The following is a 15115-nucleotide window of genomic DNA, read 5'->3' on the forward strand; positions in this document are numbered from 1 at the left end:
CTTGACGAATTCTTAGTAATTACACAGTTCAGCTATTTAAATAGCTAGACTTGCGAGAAATTGATTCTGTCGAACACGAGTAAGACGTTTGTTTTAACACAAATCGTTCGGAAACGCCATGTGTTGAAGGAAACCGTTGTAGGTGAGGGGGCAGGGTGGTAATGCGGTCGCCTCCCCCAAATAATACTAGCACATATACAAACTTGGATATTGATTTTCTAGCGACTGTAGTAAACTCGTCCGAGACGGTCGTGTCCAGTCTTTGTAATTAATTGTTCCTTTTGTTTACTGTTTGTTGTTGGTTTGTCATTCGTAGTTGTACCGTGGAAAGAATATTTTATCAGATAAACATTCGTCGAATATGTGGCTAAAACGCGTTGCATGGAAAAAAGGTCATTCAAATAATAGCGTAAGAGATCTAAATTTCTGTTAGCAATTATACGAAGTTATAGCAATGCCGTAACAACACGTCATGTTCAACAATAAAATGTTCTTTTCAAGGATCGTTGCCGGGACCAGATTGGTCTGAGATCGGAGCGTTTCTCATAGCGTAAACTTATATTTGAAACCATGGGATAATTATAATTTGAGGACCGACAATGTGAATCGAGCCTTAAGGGGGTATTCTAGTCTAGAGGCATGAATTTCGGGCGGTTTTTAAAGCTTTGTACAAACGAAACAAAACATATTTTTACTATCCATTTTTTTATCATTTGTTTATTGATATTTTAAGATTATATAAAAAATTAACCGAAAAAGACTCAAAATTCACAAAGTTATGAATCGGCCAAAGTGAGGGGTCCAAAAAAAGGGTGTCCTGGCGTGCATATGATTTCAACCCTTCTGGTCATGTGAAGCAAAAATGCCGAACGGATTCTTAATTAGTATAGATGCAGTTATCGCATGAACCTTGGAAACGTCAAAAAAATATTTTTTCACAAAATGGCGGCCGTTTGAAAAAAAATTTTCCTTTTTGGCATGTTTTTTGGCAATTCCGAATTTTTTTAAAAATAGTAAAATTAAAAATTTTGATCTGAGCGTGGTTGAGGCGATAGAGGAATGTATAAAGAACATTCACACCAAATTTCAAATAAATCGGTTCATTAGAACTTGAGATATCGCGCACGCCAACTCGAAAAAAGTAGTTTCGAGAAAAACGCGTTTAAAGTTTTGAGACAAGTTTCCGGCAATTTTACTCATAGTCTCGCCTGACTGCGAACGCATGAGATTCTGGGCCAATCGTGATTCCCATGACACTTAAGATTTTTAATATGGGTATAAAACCTTCATTAAAAATACATATTGCGAGGAAAGTGGAAATTTGAATTGTCTGCGTTCCTGCGTGGGTGTGCATAGTAAAAAAAGTCCATATTAACGAATTTAACGATTCGTTGCTATTTTGGGTTTCAGAACCCAAACATCGTTCCAATTGAATTAGAGAATTAAAAATACATTAAAAAGGGATAAAATACAATACAGGTACTTGGGCTTCTATTGTTCATTTTTTCTGGTCGGATCGGGGCAGATGCTGCGTCATAAAAATGGCTGTAAGTCATAAAATAATTGAAATTTTGAAAAATCTTTTTAAGAGCACATTCTTGAATATCTAAACTTTGAAAGTATGAAAAAAAATTTTCGATTTCTTCAAATTTGTAGACTAGAATACCCCCGTAAGCTGGCAAGAGTTCGCACAAGTTCGTAACATACCAAAAGAAGCACGAAGAAACAAAGGGAGAAAAACAAAGACGTCGAAAGAGAATTTGGCAAGGCGGCCGCATAGTTTGAGCGATAAGTTGGCGATAACTCGAACTTAATAGCCTGTAATACTAGAACGAGCTTCGATGCGCGCCGTCACGCAACTCATGCCTTTTGTAAATTACGTGCAGACGTATCGTATACAAAAGCTTCTAACACAGGTCGTTTCCTTTGTGTTCGTTTATCTCTGCAAACATGTTGCTCCGAAATTGTTGTTCACGTTACTGGGGCCATACTAGTCAGAATTGTACGAAAAATACGACATTTTTCTGGAACCTATTTCTCGCGTTATTTGTACATTCGTAAATTTACCTCTTATACCGTTTTCATGTTTTCGTCAGTTTGCGAATCCCTTGTAACGCTAACATTGATTTACCACGTACAAGAAATCTTTTCTGTGAAATATATCATGCTATCGCTCTCGTTATCGTTATCATCATCATCATCGTTATCGTTATCGATACAATAGATCTGAGCATCACGATTATAATAAGATACATACGTGTTATACTTTTCAGGTTATCCTGCCTTTCATTTCGCGAAATGATTTCGATTTAGCAGAAAATTGGAGTATTTGGATGGTGCGTTAAATGTTTGTCGCCTTGAAATTGATCGTTCCAACGACCTGTGAAAATAAAGCTGAGCTCGAATTCGCAGAACGTAGAATCGATATCGTGAGATTGCGTGCCACTGGTCATCGTGCATTGATAACGAATGAGAACGAAAGTTGCTCGTATACCAAGAAGATGAATAGCATACCTTTTACTAAAGATCAATTTTTTTTCGATATATTTTTTCGCCGTCAACCATGTTATACAATCGGAAGGATTAATTCGTGCTAAACCGGCCAATGAAAAGACGAAAGGCAAGTGAACGGACGTCGCGTGTATTATAAACGGATTACTGTCTTGACACACGTAAATATGTATTCGATATGTAAATCGATGGCAATAAGAGTACCCGATTTATGCGACGAAATCGATATTTCATCGATGATAGAATCGCACAGATATTTTGCTATGGATCGAAAAAGTACATATATAGCTACTACAAAACTCTTAAAAATATTTCCAAAAACAAAAAAAAAAAAAAAAAACGATATTTGTCATATTTGTGACCTTCCGAACTACGTACACGTATCAGGAAATAAAATTTCTTGTAAGTACGTTAAATAAATTAATGGATAAGAAAGTTGGTGTTGCGTCCTGTCGATCGTTGTTCTCCTATGTCTACGCTTTCTGATTTGCTTCGTCATTTGTCGAGATAATGCTTGGCACGGATATCTCTGCGTAATCGGCGGTAAATGAAATCTAGCGCGCCCGCGCGAATCGAAAAGGCGCGGGGTACGTAGAATTCGGCTGCCTGGTGGCTCGGGATAGTCACCTATATCGATCCACCGTCGAGTTTACAACGTACCAACTTAGGAACCCCCTGCGATCAAGGCCGCCCTGTGAAAAAAGCGGGAAATACTTGAACTCGAGAGAAGAATGGTGTACTAACTCCGCGAAATTGAAGAGGGTCGTTTGATTTATGGCGGAATCGTTCTAGGACCCCCTTCTTCCTTTCGTTCGACGTTCAAATTTCGCAAGTTGCTCTCGCACACCCTCTTCGATCGCTCATTCTCTTCACTCTATCCTGTGCTTTCGAACATATTCTATGTTCGCAATTTTTCTTTATCCGCTTTATGCCTGTGATTTTTTTCTTTTAAAATCCGACTCAGCTAATTGAGCTAACTATTCGTGTAGCGACACACGGTATCGTGTCATGCGTCATTTGAAAACATTTTATGATATGTCTCTTGGCCTTTTGACTTTATAGAGTTAAAACTTGATGTATCGATGCGAAACAATCTGTGTGCGCAAGCAAATACGTGTTCTCTCGTCGTCATGAACAATTCTTGTAGATTAACCAGTTTCTCTAATCGAACGTACTCTTTCTGTTCCAGGTACGTAATCGTAGTGGATTTCTTTCTACCAGTATCTTGAACTCGCAACTGTCGCACAATTACCTTCGACCTATACGTATCACCTTCGATGCTATCTCTACGTTTCAAAGGTAACGAATTATGTGTGTGCTTGATCGTGGTCCCTTCGGCGTGAAACATTTTTGTGTTTCTCACACGCTTACTAAATACTTTTTGCGTAGTAGATAATGTACATATGTGTTTAGTTGTATGTGTTGAGGTACGCTGAATGTTATTTTTGAGAAAATAATTTCTGAAATGCAATAAATCGGAAACACGAGAACGGAAGGAATAAATTTAGAAAAGAACCGTAACGTGCTTTTTAATTATTTTTTGAATCTACGATACGCTTTCAAAAGTGAAATATGGAAGATTTTAGTTATAGTAAACTATAGTTTAGCTATATAGTATATTCGACCGTTCGCGGAGAGACGCGATTGCGAGGAAGCGCGCCAACGGGAGTCGTAAATTCCCATTACGATTATATAATCGACGCCACCAAGTGATCGATCCCCTATTTCGTTTAGGATAATAAAGGTGGTTGAATTGATTATAACCCTGAGGTAACAGGTTACAATTTACACTTTATTCCAATAACTTGTAGCCAAGATGATACGCTCGGTGCGTATAAATATAAATTAACTAGATGACCGATCTAAAGTAGATATAGACCAGTGCCGCGATGTTGACTGAACTGATGATGAGAAATCAATGCAGAGAGGTTGACTGAGTTAAAGATATGAACCCAGTACGGAGATGTTGACTGATCTGTAGTCGTTAAGCCAGTCTAGAGATGATGATTGATTTGCTGATGAGAAACCAGTGAAGTTCGGTGACGTTCGGTGAAGTTCGGTCACTGGTCGCTTGTGGGTGAAAATCCCAATGGGAAAACCCACGTTTCTCCCTTTTTACGTCTCGACTTGAACATATTTTATAACAATTGAGGCACCAACGGTAAAATCAAAATGCTTTGTTTTATTTGTAATAAAACAAACTGTAGTTCCTTAGGATTATTGCGGTCCGACTAATTATTTGCACTGCTAATGACCGTCCTGACCGAGGAACGGAATTCAGCCCGTACTGTATAACGGGACATAACATATATTGTTACTCATATAGATCGTTTATAGTCGAGATTGGTACGTTTCTGTTTTGCGCTCGTACATTCTCAACTATCGGACTGTATATTTTTTTTATGTGCAAACTGACATACAATCAATGGTAAAAATGAAAGAATAGTTGACGAAACGAGCTGCGTTGCTATACTCAACGTACAGTAGCTGTGTTCAAATTGAAACTCATCGATCTGGCGTTTCACAGAAAAGTGTGCGAGAGATACGTAGCAAGCGAACAAAATATTTATAATATAATATATATAATATATAAAAATATATAAATATATATTAAACAATAGTAAATTATATAGCTTAAAGGTAGATAAAAACCGAGGGAAACACAAATACGGTGGAAGCTTTTTACGCATAATGAATGTTCGCTTAATGTATCCGATATAATACGGGTCGAGAAAGAAAAATTTTCAGGTCCGGCCTCGTGGTTCTTGTTCTAATGCACCAGAAATTAACCACCTAATGCACATATTCCTGATATACTGTAAGATAGCTTCCTAAGATAGAGCTATTTTAAATAAATTGTATTCGAGTACCCGTTATTCTGGGATCCGTTGTTCGATTCAAAATATAATTTTTCTGTTTTCTTGCACTGAAACTTAGTTAAAGCATGTACAAGAAAAGCTTTATTTTAGGTACAAGTCGACCTCAAATTTAATTTGAGTACAAGATGATTTATGATGAGTCGCATATTGGGTTCCCGAATACGTTTATGTGTCGACAAACTTTCAAGATACCGATCTGAGTCCAAAGAGTATTTCCAACCCGATCCAGGCTCATAATTTCGGGTACTCGCACACCCATAGTTATTTAAATCAGCCATAGGTGATTTAAATAACATTTAAATCACATTTTTCAACATTTTAAAATTCAATCTTTTACTTTGACACAGAGCAGCTTTTCCATCTTATTGTTACAGGATATTGTTAATTAATTTTGTAATAGGAGGTATTCTCAATAGATGGAATAATGCTTTTGCATTTAGCTAAATAATAAACTGATCAATTTCGTTTAGTTTTTAGTTTTAAAGTAAGTAAAGTCTATGTATGCAATGTAAATCGTCTTTCATTTATCTAAATTTTTATTTATTTAATCGTCATTTGTTATTTCTTTCATCCTATTAACCCTTTTCCTTGAAGCTTTTGCTACGTGTCATTCTACGCATCTCCCGATTTCGATAAAGCGAGATTTTCCAAATGTATGTGTTGCGTAGAACGTCGAGTGCTAAACGGCAAAGGAATCTAACCACTTTGAAAATCACTAGATTCGCATAAAAGACCAGTGGATTAATAACGCTATCGATATTCACGATGAAAGTTACTATCGGCTACTTGGAAAATCAGCGAATAAGTTTGTCGTGTTGTTGCATAGGTTCGCGTGCATGAATCGTTGATAGAACTATGACTCGATGTTTCGCGTTGGTTCTATGTAATCAGGAGAGATCACTGTAGCAAGAGACTGTGTGTTTGCTTCCTATACACAAATGCGATAATTAGCCCGCACTTAGGCTGAATCAAATGGGGTTGACTGGTGTATTTGCTCGATGCATAGCTTGTTTTCTAATTAATGGATGCGTTTCCTATGTTGCGCGCTCCCACAAAGTCTCCGGTAGCAATCTCTTTTCATCGAACCCTCGAATCTCTTTCTGCGCGAATAATCGTGTCTCTTGCCTCGTTTCAATCGGACAGGCAACATGAAACGTAATTGCTGAAAAGCTTCGCGATATACATATGCGTTGCAGTTCATAAGTATCCTCTTGTTCAAAACAAGTGACTGCTCGGATACTTTTGAACAATAGCGTAGTTTTTATTCTAAAACATTATTTACGGCAGTTAGCTGTTTGCTCGGACGTTGGTTCAAAGGTGATTTGTTAATTTCATCGAGATTTTCATGTTGAGTTCGGAAGAAGTATAAAAAATGATGACTGGTACCGATAGTAGAGTCGCGTGTCCCTGTCGATGAATTTGCCACGCGTTTGATATTTCGGTCAGTGAATATTCATTGTCTATCAGCAGGGACACGTGTAGCACGGAAATGCGCAACGCTTGTACTCTGATTGGATAATAGTTGCACGCGCGATATGCGTTATATCTAATCGCGCAGTTAACGAAAGAGCTGCTGGTACCTACACCTTTTAGACCCGACACTCGGCGCTTGCGTAAAATGTTAGTTTTAGACGTTGAAAGGCGGTAGTTTAGAATTATAAACTCACACAAATTAGGAGGATTTAGCAAGTGAAATGAAAGGAACGGATTGTCGTGGTAAAGGGAGAAATTGGCACCGTGCCGAAACAGAGGGAAGAACGAAAGCAAGAAGGGAGTAACTGCGAGTGGACGCTGGATTGGATTCCATTAATTACTTGGCATCAAAGATCGGTCAGAGCTTAATCGGCTTCGGCCGAAGGATCCCTGGGGACAATTGCGTTAACTACCGGCTTTTGTTTGCCAACTTGCACTAACAGGACCCGTTCCGACCCTTCGTCATGCCGTTTGATTTTCGTTTCACTCCTAATCGGTATTCGAAGGAAATTAATCGCACCGTCCGTCGTCGAGAATGTCTTTGTGCGATAGAGAATCTTTTCTTCTTGTTTAACGTCATTAATTGTGCGTAACTATTTGTTTTATATTAAATCGATCAAGATGAAAAAAGGATATATAGAGGAGAACAAATTTTTGTAACGTGTTACCGCGCTTATATATATATATATATATTTTTTTTTTTTTTTTGATGGATGTTAGTGTGTTCGAGGGATAGCCAAGAAAAGAATCTACTGTTTCCATCATCGCGCACTCTTGTGAATTATTTATTTGATGCCGAGCAAATAAATGTCAGCAACGTGTTCATATTTTCTAGTACCTATGTACGTATAGTTGAAACAGCGCTGATAAAAGAAACCAATTTTATTCTCAGTTACTTCTCACCTTTATTCGACTGAAAGCGACACCGCCCGTGCAGAATTGGCGAGTAAAATATATAGGTGCGTTTACACGTTGAGTCACTAGGTTATCTGGAATGACCAGAAGCCCTGAGAATATTTGGTACGTTATTTTTCTCCATACTTTGTTTGTCTCTTACATTTAAATTCCAACAAATTAATTATTTATCCAGACCAAGCGAGTTATCTAGAAATTTAGTAGTTACGTTCGTGAAAATAAAAAATTGCGTCAACATCAGTGTCTACATACAGTCTACTAATTGTTGTGCAGTTGATTCTGAATTTATTCGGAATTGGAGTTGAGTCTCGGCTAAAATACGTGGAGAACTTTTTTATGCTTTGCTACTTTATTACATATTTTATATACAGCGCAATGCATGTACACGTACAATTATGCATATTTAGCTTGTTAGTAAAGCGTAGAAGGATGCCAGCATCTTGTAGTCATATTAACGCGTGTTCACAGTAACAAAGAATGTTATGCTCTATTATGTTTGCTTCAGCAATTGTGTTTCAGTTCAAACCGATATTGTCGAAGTTGATGAGTCTTGGTTAGGGTGTTGTGCGATGCGAAGCACCCTTCGACGTGATAGTTCATGCATCTCGATCAAGTCTGGAAAGCTCTCGGCAGAGCTGTCGAGATCGGTGCAGTCGTCGTGATTAGGTCCGAAATGTAGGTAGGTGGTTCGGGTAGATGGTTAGACAACGTAGTAGGGCGCAGAGTAGGCAGCGGCGTAGTAAGGGTAGCCGGTGTACGCGGCGTAAGGATAGTTGTAGGCAGCAGCCGTGTAGGCGACCGGAGCGGTATAAGCTGCACTATAAGCGACGGGTGCGGTGTAAGCTGCGCCCAACAGGAGTCCTCTCTTATCCCGAACCGCGGTTTCAGCTTCCGCTGCCACTGATTCGGCCTTCACCGGTTCAATGGATTCCGTTTCCAAGGGTTTCGCTAAAGCTACGCCGACCAGAGCGAGCAAAACGATAGCCTAGAATGAGAAAGTCATTAATATCGTCATTCGTTTGTCTCTGTTTTCGGATGTGTATCAAAGCTGGATCATGATTAGATGCGTGTTCTGACGAATTGTCTTTCTGTCGATAGATATGCATTCTGGTCTTGGAACGTTTCATTTGTCAGAATACACATTCACTGTAACCATAATCATAGCCTTAATCTGTTAACCAGCGAATACAAATTCACTTAAATCGTCGATCTCTTGGGATAATATTTTATTTAACGATTCTCTATTTTTGTATGCGTTGTTTCATTTTTAGAAAAAATTAATTATACGACGACTAAAACCGATTATATGCTTTCGAAGCTAATTTTTATGGCAATGTTTCGATAAACGATACAAAGTTTAGGGTAAAATATCGTTAGTTAGAACAGTTATTGTGAATCAGATCGCTGACGGTAAATGGGTTAGAAGTTTACTCACTGCGATGCACTTCATTTTGTAGATTGTTGAGGAGATGCTTGGACAAGCTTGGTTGAAAATCGATTGATGCTCGAAACATCATGGTAGCCCCCTTTTATACCTATTCGATCGAGACGTCGCGTCGACGTTACGTGCATCGATTTCCGATGTTTACCTCGCGTAATCGCGCATAATTATTAACCTCTTGGCGTTGTCGGTCACGGGGCTGCATTGGGAACGAGCAACCTCGCCGGATTTCGTTGCTGACGCGAGATTAAGCAACACGTCCTTGGCCATTGTCCAAACCGAAACGTTCGACGTTCGGCCGATCGAACGTCTTCGTAACTTTTTGACTACGAGTGTTTCATCGAATAACATTGATATCGCTATGCGCTGATCTATACAAGATCGAAGTTTGGTCGTGGAGAAAGTTTCAAAGGGCCAATGTCTCTCGAATCTATGGAACGATCGACCTTGTGGAGGTCGAAATAAAGATTCCTAGCAAAGAGTGGGAGTAGTTCCCCTATTGAAATTCCATTTGGGCACGTTACGCGCAACCTCGTCGCTCGTAATAATTTTCACGACGATGGTTTAGCTATTCCGTCCTTGTATCCAATTGGTCCTCGTTTGCGGCCACGAAGCCTAAATAGTCCCTCTTGACTAGCTCGAGCGCTATTGACGAATGAGAAAAAGTCGAAGGGCTCGTTACTGTCGTGATACTGACTCGTTAATGAGGCTTAAAAATTCAAGAACTAGAAAATTAAAGAATTTTTTTTATTTCCTTGATATAAAAGAAATGACCTTTAAAAACTTTCATCGTCTTTGTATCGATTACTTAAGAAGCGAATTAGACGTTCGTAGGAGATAACGTCGAGTTAAATGAGGATATTGGGGGGTTCAATTGGGTAAAAATGCCTTCGTTACACTGATAATCGATGTTCTCGACGAATCTTCATACACGCTGTTACGTTCATCGATTAGGTTTTATCGTCGTTTCGTTGGCGACGCAATAACGTTACGTTAAACGAGCGAAATTTCGCAACGTTTAACGAGGAAATCGAGGCACGATTTCACGAAGCTGTAAAATCGTAAGCTAAAAGTCTCTCAAAGGCAAGAAGGTCGTTCTCGTCAGGCCTCGTTGACTCGTTATTCTCGGAGAAACGACCACGACGATGACGGCGACGATGAAGCGATGCACCGCACTGCGAAGTGGGCAATATGAACGTCGAGAGGACGGAAACGATGACGTTTAAGTAGCGCGTCTAGCACATTGCGTGCGCCAGCTCCAAGAAAATGCGGAAAGATATTTCGCAGGCTTAGCTCGATTACGTTAATGCTTCGAGAGAAATTCAATTTTCTCTGCTCGTTAGTTAAAAGAAAACCGTCTGACGTTTTTTACATTTGCGATGTAACAATTTTGAAAATCCGACAGGCTACTTATCAAACGGACATTTCCTAGTTATTAGCCCATTCTGAAAGTTATCGCAGCTTTTTCCTCTGTTTGACTCTAATGCTGTATCACTATAACATATAGTTGCACAAATATATATTACTGGTGATATATGAACAATTTATGCAGTGTACGCTATTTTCTACTTTTATCGAATAAAAACATCTCCTGTAGTCTTCGTATTAGATTATATCTTGTAGAACATCAGCTTACTATACTTTGATCTGGTTACGTGCAAATGTAGGAAGTACTTTAATCGGGGATTTGGTCGCGTAACGATGGCCAACTAAGGTTCTACATTCTATAAAAGCGTTAAGCTCGCGTAACTGCACGTGTGGTGGCGATGGCGCATGCACGGACGTCAAACGTGAAACGTCGAGCGTTGCTCGAAGCGTCGTAGAAAAGGAGAATCAGAGCCGGTGGAGTGCCACCATTGTTTCGCCCTTCTTTAGAACACTCTTCGCATTAACGTCGTGAATTGGTACAATGCTGGGAGCTTTCTCTTTCACTCCTCTTCTACCACTTTTCCCTCCCTCCTTGCCTCGCTCTTTCTTTCCATCTCCATCTACTTCCTGCATTTCTTCCTTCTTCGAATCCGCTCGCTTATCGACTATCTCTACCGCACATCCCTATTTTTCGATCTTTCTGCCAGTTCGTATTTTTTATTGTTCTCCTTTCTCTTTTATATGTAATAAAGGAGAAAATAGGAATAACAAATATATATTTTATTTTTTCACCTAAGGGTCTGGGACTAATTATAAATAAGAAACGAAATTAAATTACAGCTGGCGCGATTACATTGGGAAGTCGAATAGGGACAGCTCGACTCTTCGTATTTCCATGATGGCTTACAAAGACGGGGATAAAGAGGAGAGACCGGAGAATGCTTGAAAAGCGCAAAACGCTGCTCCAGCTGCTCGTTATTCGAGGATGGTGATCATCGTCAGGTTGGAGCCCGGCGTGACAAATGAGGGACATTATCTGGTCCGGTCGTAGTTCGCCGCGGCGTTAACGATAAATCGCTATCCTGATAATTAATATCTCGTCTTTTGTCGCATCATCCGATTATAAATAGTGGTAGAGCATAGGGTATCAAGGTGGATATGTTTCTGTAATAGCCTGCACGTAGAGTCATCGAAAGACAAATCGCAACTGGCTGCGTGATTTTACGCGGTCTGTTCTTTTGTTTCTTTTTGTTTTTTATTTAGCCATTTCGATCCTATTAAGATATATACATAGCTTTTTATTTACCGATAATATATTTAACCTTTCCGGTGTTTGGTTTGATACACAAAAGAATATGAAAGAATCGGAAGCTTCGATGAAATGTAAATATGTATATCCTCGATCGAGAAAGAGATCGACATTGAAGGTGGGCGGTATCGGAAAATGGAGACTCGATAGATTAGTTTCTGTGAAAAATTTTCGGGCGCGTAAATACAAAGAGTCAACGTTACGGTGATCTTGGTCGGAATGGAATTGCAGCGATGCAAAGCTACGCGATATTCGATTTCTATTTGTATTTGCTCGGCAAAAGCTTATATCCATATCCGATCAAAGTTCGTTGCATTTCGAGATATCCGACTGGATTCATGATATCTCCGGTATCGTGATGTTAAAACGAAAAAAGATGAATGTCGCCATTGTAGATAACTTAGCAATGTCAAAGACAAGTGCGTAGAGTTACTGTGATAATAATATGTTTTTCATCGAGTGTCAGCGAACAATCACGTACGACGATTTTACAAAAATCATGTCCTCGTGATAAATTCGTGGTTTGTTCCCGAATAGCAGATGTTGATCGATTGGAAAGAAATAAGACGAAATGTGACATCACTGGAAATCCATCGAAGGCGATAATATTAGATGTGATAACGAGCGAATAGTTCGAATCCGAAATGGATGGTTGGCTGGACGATTGTTTAGAAGAACGAAAGACTATAGCCGGAACAATAACTGTGCACCTAAGCAAAAGCTTCGCTTAGTCGGCTGTTTCAATTAAGTATCGAACTTTCGCTGACGAGGCACGCGATCTTTCGCTCCCTCTTTGGGCGCACCCCGTCGCCATCCTTTCCTCGTTAACGCTTAGCGACGCAACATTTATCTTTAGCGATAGAATTCAAAAGAGCCGTGTTGTATTTCATTTTTATTTTGCTTCACTTTTTTGTACTATTTTTCTTTCTTGTGCTTCTAAAAGTTGCGCGTTTATTACATTACTTTGAGCGGATCGCGTGTTAATTAAAACATAAACGCTTGTGTTTGTCACATTGTTATGCACCTCGCGGTAGGACAAATCAAAGATACGAGGTCATTGTTTCGAATGTGATTCCAGAGGTATAATATGACACGCCTACGAGGTACCTCGATAAAAATAGATTTGGCGGCAATTGCGTATTCGTGTGCATCATTGTCGTTACGCAATATTTGTCAGTGGTTCGGAAAGTGGGTAGCATGTTGAAGAGAGGAAATTTTGGTAACAGATTCGCGGTATTTTTATGTGGTTGGGGCGCCCGCGCCAGTGGCAGCCAAGCAGGCGACCCATCGAGAAAAGAAGCGGCAAAGGAATTTGCAGGAGATGTTGGGCGAATATCGATGGCTGTCTGGCAAACGAAGTGGTCCAAGGGAATGACATTTAGGGTGGCATCGTGGCGCCACACGAACCGAGAATGTCTCGCGTGCTCTTCTTCCGCGTCTGGTTGACGGTGCGAAAGATTTTCATTGAGCATCACCGTCGACATCGTCAAAGGTCGTCTCGGTATAAATAACCCTGGCGCCGTTGTTGGCTCGTTCTCGTTTCCCTGCTTCGTCGGTCAATTTTTTAGCCGCTATGCGTTTCACCACATTTTATAGCTTCACGAAAGTTTTGCTCCTCCCTCGGTCGATTAGCATCGAAGAACCCACAATTGGACCTATTAGATCATCTAATAAGTTCGTGTGGTTAATTTTTATTTTATTTAGAATCTTTCAGGTTCGGTATGATTTCTAAAATACAATTATTCATAAAACACGTTAGGAACACCGGAGATTATAAATATATAATTATAAGGGCACCAATTTATTTGACGACCTGATGTACACATCTACGTTGAATTTGTTGCTTCTCGGTAGCGTTATAAAGTAACGGTAGGAATTACAGTCCTCGAACAACTTGAAACGTTTCTGAAATATCAGAATCTTTTCCCTCAAACATCGGTTACGTAGAGTAACTTGAATTAGATACGGCCTGGATAGACAAGTGCATGTTACTGCATACAGAAGCCAGACAAGAATCTTTCATTCACAAGTAATTTCCACTTTTTCGTTTTCACTTTCAACTATCCATAACTGTATAAAAATTAAAATTAAAACGGTCGCTTGGACACGATTGAAAGGTTTTCTGTAAATTGATACGATAGGAAATAGCTTCCCTATATTGAGTATTCCAGAAAGTTGGGGCTGAACTTTGGAAACATGTACTCATCAAAGAAGATTCCAATATTAAATATTTATCAACATATAATTAACACTATGCTTTATAGTAATGGAAGATCAAAACTAACGAAAAGTAGTATTTCATAGGCACGATAATTTTGTCTCCTTAGATCGTTAAAGTAATATGTAGTGCAGTGTGGTTGTTTAGTTGTCGACGTATTCGACGCGATAAGTTGGAGTTGTCTCCCAACTTAGCTGGGACTTTAATATTTTGTGTAGCTTTATTAACCGTGGACTCTCTCGAATTCAGGATTTTCGACCAACGATAACGCAAAGGACGCGAAAAGTATCCATGAGTACAAATGTTTCACATTTGAAGAATTTAACCAAATATTTCCATTTGTTTCAGAGAATTTTGAGACTGCCCTAGACGAGTGGTCGTTGTTGTTGCTGTTGTTGACGTCGGCTTCGTCGTCGTCGTCGTCGTCGTCGCCGTTGTTGCCGTCGTCGTCGCCGTCGTCGCCGTCGTCGTCGTCGTCGTCGTCGTCGTCGTCGTCGTCGTCGCCGTCGTCGTCGTCGTCGTCGTCGCCGTCGTCGTCGTCGTCGTCGTCGCCGTCGTCGTCGTCGTCGTCGTCGTCGTCGTCGTCGTCGTCGTCGTCGTCGTCGCCGTCGTCGTCGTCGTCGTCGTCGTCGTCGTCGTCGTCGTCGTCGTCGTCGTCGTCGTCGTCGTCGTCGTCGCCGTCGTCGTCGTCGTCGCCGTTGTTGCCGTCGTCGTCGTCGTCGTCGTCGTCGTCGTCGTCATCGTCGTCGTCGTCGTCGCCGTCGTCGTTGCCGTCGTCGTTGCCGTCGTCGTCGGCAACAATCCGATCGATCGCTGCGATCACCGTTCTCATCTTCATCGTCGTTATCCTCTTCGTCATCGTCATCGTCATCGCCATCGTCATCGTCATCGTCATCGTCATCGTCCTCATCGTCATCGTTCTCATCATTTTATCATCGTCAACGTCGTGGGGGTTGTCAAAGGGTAAGCAAACGGATGTCTCTATACCCCAACTTCTCTTC

General features: G+C 40.3%; 2 protein-coding genes and 1 long non-coding RNA gene across 6 annotated transcripts in view; 2 read left to right on the plus strand and 1 right to left on the minus strand.

Moving 5' to 3' along the window:
* LOC100631091 (JNK MAP kinase basket) overlaps positions 1-15115 on the plus strand; it is a 40986-nt gene that overhangs the window by 1479 nt on the left and 24392 nt on the right. The window contains exon 1 of one of the 4 annotated variants that reach the window (XM_048404482.1): positions 14836-15077. The exons of 2 other annotated variants lie outside the window; for them this stretch is intronic. The gene's annotated coding sequence lies outside the window, so the exon portion shown is untranslated. Of the gene's footprint in view, positions 1-14835; positions 15078-15115 lie in introns of those variants that run through there. One more of the 4 variants, XM_012319262.3, reaches the window with a different exon arrangement.
* Positions 836-14602, plus strand: LOC125384740. Its single transcript, XR_007223484.1, has 3 exons — positions 836-2913; positions 3701-3810; positions 14463-14602. It is a non-coding gene; the product is annotated as an uncharacterized LOC125384740 (long non-coding RNA).
* LOC100652145 lies at positions 8106-9366 on the minus strand. The gene is made up of 2 exons (XM_003402834.4): positions 9214-9366; positions 8106-8763 (listed from the first exon to the last, which is right to left on the minus strand). Exons 1-2 carry the CDS (start codon positions 9226-9228, stop codon positions 8479-8481), a joined length of 300 nt encoding a protein of 99 aa, XP_003402882.1. The 5' UTR covers positions 9229-9366; the 3' UTR covers positions 8106-8478.

Source organism: Bombus terrestris, chromosome 3, assembly GCF_910591885.1.
Source record: "Bombus terrestris chromosome 3, iyBomTerr1.2, whole genome shotgun sequence".
In the NCBI taxonomy this organism is placed as follows: domain Eukaryota; kingdom Metazoa; phylum Arthropoda; class Insecta; order Hymenoptera; family Apidae; genus Bombus; species Bombus terrestris.